Source organism: Thermobia domestica, chromosome 9 (genome assembly GCF_964235325.1).
Source record: "Thermobia domestica chromosome 9, izTheDome1.hap1.1, whole genome shotgun sequence".
In the NCBI taxonomy this organism is placed as follows: domain Eukaryota; kingdom Metazoa; phylum Arthropoda; class Insecta; order Zygentoma; family Lepismatidae; genus Thermobia; species Thermobia domestica.
The window spans coordinates 267,253,206-267,266,203 of NC_137462.1; the positions used below are offsets into that span (position 1 = coordinate 267,253,206).

General features: G+C 33.5%; 1 protein-coding gene across 3 annotated transcripts in view; it reads right to left on the reverse strand.

Annotated features, from left to right (window-relative positions):
- The window catches only part of LOC145660680 (cilia- and flagella-associated protein 91-like), a 100,489-nt gene that overhangs the window by 55,615 nt on the left and 31,876 nt on the right, over positions 1 to 12,998 (reverse strand). For all 3 annotated transcript variants that reach the window (XM_081726017.1, XM_081726018.1, XM_081726019.1), the window contains exon 3: positions 420 to 544. In XM_081726017.1, the coding sequence (XP_081582143.1) occupies positions 420 to 544 (125 nt within the window). The remainder of the gene's footprint in view (positions 1 to 419; positions 545 to 12,998) is intronic.

Sequence of the window (12,998 nt, forward strand, 5' to 3'; positions counted from 1 at the left end):
AAGGCCAAACATACTTCTTTTAGAAATGGTATAAAGGATGTTTACGTTTACTTTGAAACTCACATCGTGTGCATTTAAAATCAGAATAAAACTTCAAAGTTTCCTTTCTCCAATAACACTAAGATCATGAATTTCTGCTCAGTATAAGTGAAAATATGACCTGAAATCGTCCAATAATTTGTAATCACACAGTATATTGATGAGCATGTAGTCAAAATATTGTATTTCGCATCAGAAATACTATCAGAATTATGAATCCTTTAAAATTGCATTTCACTTCATGCAATTGCATCTTCATTAGAGATAGTTGATATTAGTTATTATTATTATTATTATTATTATTATTATTATTATTATTATTATTATTATTATTATTATTATTATTATTATTATTATTATTATTAGTATATGATACTCACATTACTCTTGCTTCCCAGCTTCCATCCACAAACGGTGGTAGTTGACCTGTAGAAATCGAGTACACTTCATTTCGTGGGTAGCGATCCAGCTCACTGAACATAGTTCTAAATATTGGACATATTTTCTGCAACAAAGATATATATAATGTTAAGTTTACATTCACATAGTGTCATCCTTCAAGAAAAAAAAAATACTCACCAAACTGCGGGTAATTTATTTTCTTCGGGATGATACATAAGTTTGTAAATAGATACTTGTTCAGCTATCAAGACCATACAATCATATATGTTAAAGAGAACATGTTTCTTAAAAAAAAAAAAAAAAAAAAAAATGGTGAACATTTTTGGAGTGAAACAAGCATCTAAGCAGAGCCAATGAAAGGTTACAGTCTACAGTCAGATAACCGAAATCGTCGTCCTGAAGGAAATAAATCACGTACAGATTGGTGAGTATATTTGAGCCATAATGGTAACTCAAATACTCCTAAATATGTGTGTAAAGGAGAAACAAAAATTAAGTTATTTAAAAGTTTTAATATTTTCTATGTTGTTGCAGCTGTTAACATGAAATGATGTGTACGATTAGCACTGTATTTGGAAATGAAATTTTGCGTCTCCAAAATTAGAAGAAAGGTACAAAATCAAAAATGTCTTAAATCAAGAATTTCTTGGCTAACAAATGAAGAGATGGGCTAAAGGGATATTCAAATTTAATAAATTAAGAGCGAACTTCTCGTTGTAACACAATAATTTGTCCTGCAAAAATTTCCATTACATTAACTTGATTTGTGTGTGTGTGTGTGTGTCTAAAAGAAAGAAAGATTTGGAATGAAAATAAATGTTAGAAAGACAAAAGCCATGGTGGCTGGAATGAAGCGGTCAGTGTTAACTATAGAAGTAAGAAGGGAGAAAATAGAACAGAACTAGTTTTCGATACCTAGGTAGTTGTTGTATGAAGTGTGAAGGTGAAATAAAAGCAAGAATAGGAATGGCAAAAGAAGCCTTTAGGAGGAAGAAAAGTCTTTTTATGGGACCTTGAATGGAGAGTTGAGAAAAAGACTCAGAAAATGCTTCATGTGGAGTGTTGTACTGTATGGGTCGGAAACGTGGACATTACGTAAAAGTGATGAAAAACGACTGGAAGCATTCGAAATGTGGGTGTGGAGAAGAATGGAGTAAATTAGTTGGGTTGAGCGGAAAACGAATGAGAGGGTGTTAGAGATGGTGGGAGATAAAAAAAAACAACTTTAGATATTATTAAGAAGAGGAAGAGAAACTGGTTGGGACATTGGCTAAGAAGAGACTGCATCATGAGGGATGTATTAGAGGGTATGGTGGCAGGAAAGAGAGGGAGGGGGCGAAGGAGACTACAATTAATGGGCGATATCAAAACAGAGAAATCGTACGTGAAGACGAAGAGGTCAGCGGAAGACCGTGGAATATGGAAGCTTCTCAGTTACAGTAAGTGACCTGTCAATAATGGCAGAATACTTCTGATGATGATGATAAAGCTTGAATTTTTGAAGGCTAACACACGGGAAAATAATAATAATAATAATAATAATAATAATAATAATAATAATAATAATAATAAGCAAAGAGTAAATTTTTCACTGCAAAACAGATATGTAATCTGAAAGATGAAGATATCAAAAGACTAACACGTAATTTTTCAATTCGATTTACTCTGAAGGTGACGTTTACGCTGAGGAAGATACTACAGGATTGTTTAGGTATCGAAATTATAGGCCTCTAAAAATAAACGTACGAAAAGGTATGTGGACTTCATTTTCTTCTTATTACGCATAATTGTGCATTACACGAAATATGAAAACTTTATCTCAAAGTAATCACAAAATCTAAAATGCACATTTTTGAAGTGTGAACATCGTCTGCTTTATTTACACAGCAACCATTGACATTGAGACACATATCACAGCGTGACACCAAATTTCCTATATCTATGAGGTAAAAATCTTTCGACTGGGCATTAAAACAACGTACATTTGTGATGACCTCATTGTCGCTGAAGAAACGTTGGCAAGAGAAGTATTTCTCTTAGTAATCTGAAAAGTTGAAAGTGTAACAAATCCACGTCTGGACTGTATACTCAATGCATCAGAATTTCGCAAATAAACAGAGTTTTTTTTTATTTTATTTTTTTTATTTTTTGCAACACTGTTGCAGTAATATAAAAATGTGCATTGTCATGAAGAATGACACCTCTTCCACAGACTTCGTGGGGTGTATTCGGCGCAAAGCATTTTGTAAATGATCAAATATGACACAATTGACGGCATCAATGATGGTTCTCCTTTTGTTATAAAATTAGCAAGAATCACACCCTGGTTGTCCCAGAAGACGATGAGCAAAATCTTCCTGCGGAGGGTTTTTTTTATATTTTTTTTTTTTTAATTTTATTTTTTATTTTTATTTATTTATTTATTTATTTATTTGATGGAGCGGATTTGTGTTCTTCTGGACCATAATCTCGCCCTTTCGTCCTGGGAAGTAATGAAGCAACTACGATTCGTTACAGGAAACAATGGGATCGAGAATTGCGTTTTCATTCGTCTCGTACTGAAGCAATTACTCAAGACAGCATGTTATTCGGCCCTCTATGTACATACAGTATTGTGAGCTGTTTGGAGGTCTATTTCGCTGACACATTGTGATACCTAGGTGTTTCATGGATGATGTTGCATATACTGCCATATGAAAAAGAAACTTCAACCGTTATTATTTGAATTGTTGGTCGTCAGTCCACTGGTTCATTTCACTTACAGTGTTAACATTCACCTCTGTGTGGGATGTACGCGCTATCCGAAACGTGTTTCATCAAACACAGTTATGCACTCTGCTTTGAATTTTCCATACCAATTTACCAGTTTATGAATGCCATGCACTTGTCACCATACATTGCATAGAAGTGGGGACGCGGTGGCTCAGTGGTAGAGCGTTCACCTCCGGTGCTTGGGGTCCCAGGTTCGATCCCAGCTCGCGCCATGTTGACCTTGTGGTGGACAAATACCGTGCTTTCACGGGGTTTTCCCGTTTCCTCCCACTTTCATCCTTCCACCATTTCATTTATTTCTCATCTCCACCGTCTTCTTTTAGCCTCACCGGCATAATCGCGGGACGTAAAACTCAAAGATTTCATTTCATATTTTAACATTGCACAGAACTCACGAAAGATTTCAGCTGGTTTCTGCCCTATTGACTACAGAAACCTGATCATGCTTCGCAACCTTAACAGTTTGAGTGTTTCGAGCCGAGGTGCTATTCTTAAACAACTGTCACCTGCTAGTGTTTGTGAATGCATTACTGTTTTACTGTAAAAAGTATTTAATTGCTTTTTGACTTTTCTTCTAAATCTAACTTCATGTAGGCTTTCGTTATCAATTGTAGGATAAAATATGTATTCCTTCCTAAACCCGTTTAAATTGACTATTACAATCAGGGGCGGATCCAGGGGGGCGATCGAGGCGATCGCCCCCCCCCCCCAGAAAAGGAGACTTTCTTATTTTATATATATAAATAAAACCCATCCCAAAGTTTGGAGCCCTTAAAAGTAGCAGTATGACAACCTACCGCCCCCCCCCCAGAAGTAGGGATGTGCACGAGACGAGTCGAGACAGGATTTTCCTGACAAAATTCGAGTCGAAACACGGCTCTTCCAATAGAGAAATATACATTTTTCGAGTCGAGACATCACTTTTACAGCACATTTTCGAGACGAGACCGCCACAAATCTTGTCTTGTGCGCATCCCTACTCAGAAGTCGGTCCTGGATCCGCCCCTAATTATTACAATTTTCATGCCATGTTTCCAAAACTGTTGGAAAACGCGTTTAACTTTTCTGTAGAAAGGTCTATAACAACAACATTGTTATAAATAACTGGCACATCACCACGTTGTTTATATTCTGCTATATCTTAACGACCAACTGACTAATCCTGGCAACCATAAAAAGAATAAAATAATACTTAAGTACTGTATTTTTAGTATTTACATATAAATTCAATAATTCTTTTTCTTCTTAGAGTGTATCAAAGCCAACATAAAATATTTAGTCACCACTATAGAACTTTAATCTAATGTTCAGTTTCTTTTGTAGTCGCATGGATATTTCTAATAAAGAAATCATGCCACTACCCTTCATTTTGATATATGAAAAGACTGTCCCTCACAAATTCGACTTTAGGAGTGCCAATAAGATGCTACTGTTAACGAAGATTCTTATTTCTAAGTAATAAGCGTCCCCAATAGAAAAAAAATGAGCAATTGTAATTCGCATAGCCAGACTATGAGTTCCGGACCATCTATCATCTTGAAACGCTAGTATACCTATGTTGTTGTTATTATTATTATTATTATTATTATTATTATTATTATTATTATTATTATTATTATTATTATTATTATTATTATTATTATTATTATTATTATTATACTTCTTTTCTTTGTAGTTCTGGGACTGAGTTTTACAAGGGCACCGATTTCTTTGTAACTTTGGAGGAGCCCAATCAGATGTTTTTGGTTGCAGACAAGGGTCTAAGAAGGTATATATGACCATTTTAAGACAAATTGAATTCAAATTATGGCAAATATTGACAAAAATACATTTAACAATAAGAAATACACATTCATAAAAATACACGAGGCTCATATGAGGGACCCGGGCTCTCCCAGTATCGGCGCCCTTCGTGTTTTATCAAGTACATGTTTTGTCCTACCATGCTAATATTTTCTGCTTTCTATAACATGTTTAATCTTTTCAAAAATGTTTTACCTATGTTTCTCCTACAATTTCCAATGTTATAATTAAAGTTGGGTATACATTTCATAATTTAAAATAACTGGACGTAATAATATGGCAGATTTTACGAAATGACTTTCAAACTTAATAGAATTGTGGTTTCCATAATATACAAAATTTCTGTTGCTAGAATTAGTAAAATATAATAGAGGATATATTTTCTGGATTAACATTCCTCGAACTAACTCAACTCACATATCAAGGAAAGGTAATATTAATAAATTCAAACTCTTTAATTCCAGGAACATGGAAAATTTTAATATGTCTGCTTAGAGAGACTGTTTTCTCAAAGACTCTTTAAAGTACATTTATAAACATAAATATAGATTTGAGCATTCTAAATTTTAATTTGAACCAGTTTTATTACATGTGTGTAATTGTACTTTTTAATCAATGTTATCATTTTATTCTCACGTTAAATTTTCTTAATTCTTTACTTAGTAAAGCTTTGTACAGATTTCCTACATTTTACGATTCAAACTCAAGTTCATTCTTAATTCCTTCAAGATCAATGGTAGTTCTGTCCCGGAGATCCAGTTGGAGGACTATTTTATCTCCGGAACCTTTCGCTACAGAAGCATCATTAGAACACACTTTGTCTATTTAGAATTTTATTTTTACGGGGTAGGATTGTCAATCGTACAACGAACCCCGATTAGTGAGAAACAGAGTGAGTTGATGAAATAATAATATGATGGCAGCACCTGGCCAAAGAGCTCCGTGCTCGTCAGGCATACTGATCAATTGTCGTTCTCTACCGCCACATAGTGAAACGCTTAAGCTTTTAGAGTGGGAAGAGTTTCCACTTTGTACCACAGGAGGTATGAGTAAATCTTAAGGTAGTTGACTTGCTAGTTCCTCGAATCTTTGACTGAATTAAGCCTGAAGGTATCCTTCCGATTAACTACGGACTATTTAAAACAAATCGATGAAATTAATCTTCGTTTTGAAATGAAATGAAATTTATTATTATTATTTATTGGGTCGATGCATAAGTTCGTGCGGTTCTTATATTTTATATTTTATTTTTATTCTGCTGTTTTGTTCAAATTCAAATATAAGTACAACATAGACATAATATTAACACATTCTCCGAGTGTAACAATACATTGCATACACATTCAAAAACTTGCGACATTTCCCGCGTTGTTTGACGAGGATTCTCATCAAGCAACTCATTCAAGCGATTTCCGTCAAAATCTGAAGGTCTTCCACAACGTGGAACATCAGTCAAGTCAAACCATCCTGCTTGAAAACGGGAAAACCATTTCTGTGCTGTTCTTTCAGCAATTGCTCCATTCCCGTACGTACACTGCACAAATTGTTCTCGCAGCATCTGCTGTACTGGATCCTCGGTTATACTCAAAGAGTAAAATATGACGGAAATGATCACTTTTCTCAACTTGACATTCCATATTAGTTTGTCTGAAATATAGACAATAATATGTTCACAATCAAGAAAACCTGCATTTCACAACACACAAACTCCAAACTACGGTAAAACAACGGAATAATGATAAACAATCGCTTCACGACATATTGTTTCCAATCCAAAAGAAAACCGCACGAACTTATGCATCGAACCAACCTACACATCCATGGTTCACGATTCCTTTAGGATAAAGGAGACGGATTATTAATGGAAGTGAATGATTGTAAAGTTTTATTATTATTATTATTATTATTATTATTATTATTATTATTATTATTATTATTATTATTATTATTATTATTATTATTATTATTATTATTTTGTATTTTCCAACCAGGAACCAAACCCAGGACTACAAGCACCAAAGGTACATGCGCTAGGTACTAGAACAGTGCGAAGCACTTTAATTTCGATTATGTTTATCAGTACGTAATTTTGGAGATTATTTTTATTTTAATGAAATTGGCTCATTGGAATTATTTTCTGTGCATTAGAAAACTTTGGTGCAGTGAAACGCTTTTTCTCATTTTTCTTTGCTCATATGCACAATAGTGCATTGTTCTCAATTATCTCTCTAAAACCGTGAGAATATCCACGCTTAGCAGATCCCAGCCTGGTTGCTGCAAGGTGCCTGGAAAGTAATAGCCAACAGTACCGCTCCTACAGATATACGTAAATAAAAATTGTAATAATTGAGGTACTTGAGAGTATAGTGTTTAGAGAAAAAGTTCTGGGTTTGAGGCTTAACACTGCAGGCTGAGAAGCGACAGCCGACCTGCAAATGACTGTGCTGCTCAGTATTAATCAGGAACGACATGTATTAAACTCGTGCATCATTTTGAACGGAAACCAGGTTTTGATTAAAGTATCGCCATAAAGTATATTTGTATTAGTGATATTCTATTTTGTGTGCCCACCATCCATTGTAAGTATGCATAATATTTAAAACAATTATACATTTAATAGTTTGTGTTAAGTATAATATATCTAAGTTTGATTTTTACGCACGATTTTCCCATGTTTTCCATACGTGTGCAAAATTCTTATGTTATTTGTCTATCATGTTCGTTACGAAACATTTATGATGCGCCCTTACTTTTACAAATGTTGGCGTTTTACTGAGAATTTACTTCTTCTCACCCACATTTTCCATTGGCACCCGATCAAGGAAAGAACTCTGTCGACCATATTTTTGATTATAATGTATCTGGAATATTTTAAATTTCAATAATTATACATATTTGCTACTTATTCTTAGGAACATGCTAACAAGTTTTGCTATTATACGTCGAAATCGTTATTATAGCAGCTACTTATTCCGTTATCAAGTTTTAATTTCCAGCAAAATAAAACGGTAATATAATGACAATATGATCGATAATAAAATATTATATAGCTTCACTATTGAGATCAACTTACGAAACTCGAAGATAAAGCCAGGCTTCTTTGTGTCACATCCCCTGAAAACGTACAGCATGGCTTCAAGCCGTATCTTCTCTTTCTTTGGGATTACATTTATCTAACGAGAGTTTTCGAACAGCCACTGCTCTATGCTTAGGAGTAGATATCTGCGAACTACACTGTTGTTCCACATGTAACGCCAATGTAGATAGTAGAGGATTGCCTTGCTTATCATGTAAAAACAGTGCTGGCAAGCTTTCACGACATATCAGTGTAAATTATATCATTCTGAGAGCTCTCATTAAAGCAGGCATTCCATCAGTGAGAGAACCAAATGGATGTAGCCGCAATGATGGAAAAAAACCTGACAGAATGATGTTAGTACCATGGAGAAAAAAGGAAAGGAGCTTGTTTGGGATCTCACCTTTGCACACACTTATGCTCCGTCAAATGTACCAGATACATCGTCTCGAGCAGGACTCGTAGCAGCTCGAAGAAAGGTCGAAAAAAAAGGAATAAATATATCAGCAGAGATGCAAACTAGTCAGTAAAATCAGTATTTTTTAAACAAGTCAGTAAAGTCAGTATTTTAGGCTCTTTGGAAGGTAAAACAAAAATTTTCAAAATTTAAAAGCAATTTAAATGTTTTGTGTATGCCCCCAATGATGAATGAAACATAACTGAGGCGGCTTAATAGTGTATGGAGATGCTGCAGTTTAATAATTTGTAAAAGGCGTTAAATTATGTCAGCAGTAATGAAATATTTCTTGACATACATCCCAAAATAAAAAATAAAAAAAGTCATTTAATGAAATGTTCACAATGTAAAAACATTGTTGAAGTCTGTTGAAAATTGTCACAATGAAAGCAGAAGTACTGTTTATATGTTCAAGTGCTCACTTATTGACTTAATTAACGGGAGAGTTCCGAAAAGAATTGCCACTTGTCCATACCATGCATAATATGCTCAGGTCCATAACAAGCACTCTTATGAACCAAATGTACAAAACATCAATATAGTTTTCTGTGGAAACATTCAGTGAAGAGAAAACTTTCCTTCCTTTGCAGGAAATCAATTGCGGAGAAGGTGTAAAACGAGAGTTGAGTAAAGTAAATGAAAAGAGTAAACTAACTTTCTTGCATCAAGCAAGGACACAAGATGTTACTAGTTGTAAGTCTATTTTCAACAAGTCATCTATGGTTTCTAAGCGTCTATTAAAACATTTGGAGTGTTTGAATCCTCAAGAAAGAAAGAAAGAGGACACCTGGAAGAAAATTGTCAAAATAGCTGAAACTTTGCCTATTCCTTACAAAGAAGACACACTTGTGGATGAGTGCAGACTATTCGGGTTAGAAGACAATGAGATTACAACTAGTGAAAAAAAGAATATATGTCTATTTGCCCTGCTAAACGAAAAGGCCTTATCTCCATTTCACATACTTTCGAGAAAATAAGCAAAACGCGTTTTGGCTTATGCTGTACGTTCAAATTTGTTGTATTTCAGTAAAACTTTATTAAATATATTTTCACGATCTAAAATTTGTGTGGTAATACAGTTAAATATTTTTGCTTATGAATTGCCACTTAAGGTATTTTTGCTTACTTTCAGGTACAGTTTTGAACATAAGGTAAACACTCATGACGTCATTACCCCCTACCTATTAGTCAAACTACGTCAATTTCACTTTAGATAGATGCAGAATTGTACTACGAACATTCCCATACCAATATCTCGATTTTCAAAAAATATGGAGTTAAGGTCTTTTCGCTTAGGACGGCAGTATTGGAACCAATTTTTCCAAAAGACTAACATTTTAGGAGAGCATAAATTTTCAATGATGTTAAAAATTGTGAAAGCAGTCCCCTCACTTTCACATCTCTCAGCTGAAGTTGAAAGATGGTTTTCAAGCTCCCTACTCATTATGACCCCTGATAGGACTAACATGTCAGAAAGGGTTCTCAACGCTTATTTGTACATTAAGGGAGTTTTACATGAGATATATATACAATGGGAAGGCACATCTTGCATATATATATATCTAAAGAGCTTTTAGATCTGGCACATACTGCTTACAAAAGTTGAAGAGTTCTGTGAGCAGCAGAGGAAATTGAAGAAATAAAAACAAGAAAAAGAAGCAGAAAAAAAAATCAACGGGCAACCGAAGAAGAATTGAAAAAAAATACACTTTTAATTGGGAAAAGAGCAATTGAAGAAAAAGAATGTACATCTAAGGGATGAAGAAGAAGAGAAGAAACAATAATCTGATAGGTTACTAAAGGAAGCAAATGAACGATTGAGGAAGACCATTAAGAATAAGGATCTTGTTGGAGCCGATGCAGCAGAAGTAATTCTTGACAATGTTACAAAGATGAAAAAAGAAGCTAATGAAAAGAAACAAAAGGCTGATAAAATTCAGATAGAAAAACGAAAGACTTCATTAATTACTACTTTTTTTCAAGATAAAAACCGAGAAGAAATGAACATCATAATAAGGTTCTTAAGTTTGTATGAGTAAAAAGAAGCAAGGGAAACTGGTCTGGGCAGCTGTAATTATTTTATCATCTTACGAAAATGAGTTTATTCCAATTCAGTTTTCCATGTACTTGGTTTTGCTTAGACAATTTCACGAAGACAATCTTGGTATTTTTTTCATTTCTTGAATTTAACGAACTTATTGCAAGATTTGTTAATAACTGAGTTAGCATATATATATATATATATATATATATATATATATATATATATATATATATATATATATATATATATATATATATATATATATATATATATAGTTAGTTAGTTAGTTAGTTAGTATTTTCAGTATTCAGACAGTATTTTCAGATTTAAGGTAAGTAAAGTCAGTAATTTTGACCTAAAAAGTAGTGTGCATCCTGTATCAGTCTCTTGAACAAATATTTGTTACAATATCAATTGAATCAAGTGGTTCATGGTGCCAAAAGGGGTTTAATTTTATGAATGCAGTTGGCCAACGTATATCGCTAAAATCGGGAGATATATGAGCAAGAGCATATCCTATACAACGGATTAGTATAGCCATTCAACGAGAAAATGTGTCAGCTATCTTAGAAACTTTGCCAACCGGAAAAGAATTAGAAGAAATTTTCCTTTTGTAGGCAACTTATGAACTATTCGGGATAACAATTTCGTCAATTAACATTAACAATAACAATAATACGAAGATGATGAAGAAAAACACTGTTAATAAATATAAATTTATATGTTACAAATTTGAATGAAACCGTAAGTATAGTATGTAGTATTCAGAAACAATGGATTACAATATAAAATATATGTAAAATTTCTCTGAACGTTGATATATTATTTTTATCATTCTATTGTTCGCTTGTTTCTGTTGTACTAGAGAAGAAACACCTCCTCCAGTTCCCTTCCAGGCGGCAACGTACCAAGAACTGACGAAACCGTAAGTTATAACAATATTTGATTATTAATTTGAAATGTAAAATAATTAGGCAAAGTTTTCTATCCAACATGGTAACGTCTCGTCGGTCTTTGGCATTTTACCTTCTGGAAAGGAACTGCATGAGGTGTTTATAATCTGATAAGAATAGTTTTTTATATATATTAATCCATAGACAATAGTTTTTCTTTGACCTTATAATTATATATTTAAATTGTAATTTATATGAATGCAGTGTAATTATGTCATTACGGTCAATAATCTTAATATTATAAGTTTTATTGAGACTTATTGTAATAGCTTGTTACTATATAATATTTAATAAATGTTTTCTTCCCTGAAATTAGGCAAAGAATTAGTGATAACTAATAACGATTTGGCAAGTTATACAAAGTAAAGAAAGATGTATATTTAATTTAGATTAATTAACAATGTATTATTTCTGTTAAGAGTTTAAAATTGTCACAACAATGGGCATATATTTTGAATTTTAATGAAAAATGAAGAAAAAAAATGATTCTTGATTGGTAGAGATAACAAATTATGTTATGTTATCTATGACTTCAGTTGGAATAGTAGTCTGAAGAAGGAAGTGATATACTTCCGAAACTGTAACATTTCTCGTTAATTTATAATAAAGAATATAAACAGCCTTGTAAGAAAGTTATGTTTAATTTGTGTTTTTTTTTAAGAATATTGAAAATTCATTGCCACAGAAAAAAAAATGGTTGTCATAGACAATTATGGACAGAAGATACATTACACTAATTCTTTTGTTTGAAATGTAAAATCTAGAAACTAGGCTATTCATAATTGAGAAGAGCGAATAAGTACATCTTCCTCATCTTTGGAAGTAGCATGAAAAATATCATGCAGCTAACAAAACTTAAATAGTTTACAAAATTTTCAGTCCAAAATGTTCATAATTTCTGGTTCATTTCAAATAAAAAATTTATTCCATTTTAGAAGAAGGGAAGGAACTTAAAATGCTAACTACATTACCTCGCTGAATTGCTAGACTAATGCGTTGAAATAAAAATTGTGCACTTCTTGGATCTCCTGTCTTCAGATTTAATTTCAATCCGATTTCCTTTAGGAATTCCCTAACTTCCTTGCTAAAAGCTCCCATGGTTTCTGTAGCAAAGGCAATAAACATATGATCTTCTTTTAATTTGGAATATTTCGTGTGTTTCCGCTTACAGGCAGTCTCAGCAGCATTTCCGGCCTCTTTACATGATGAAGCTAAATGGGAAGGTGCAAATGTGTCTACACAGGTGACGTCCCATACCAGTCGTTGCCCCATTTTCCAAGGGATTAATGTCACTCCATCTGGTCGTTTCCCATCATCTCTGGACATTCCAGATGGTTCTAAAATATTTGGAACATCAATGCTGGCAAGGGCTCGTCTTATTATATTATTCAGCTCTCCATGACGAGAAATTCGACCTCCACTTCTAGAACAGCTTAGTGCATGTAAGCCTTT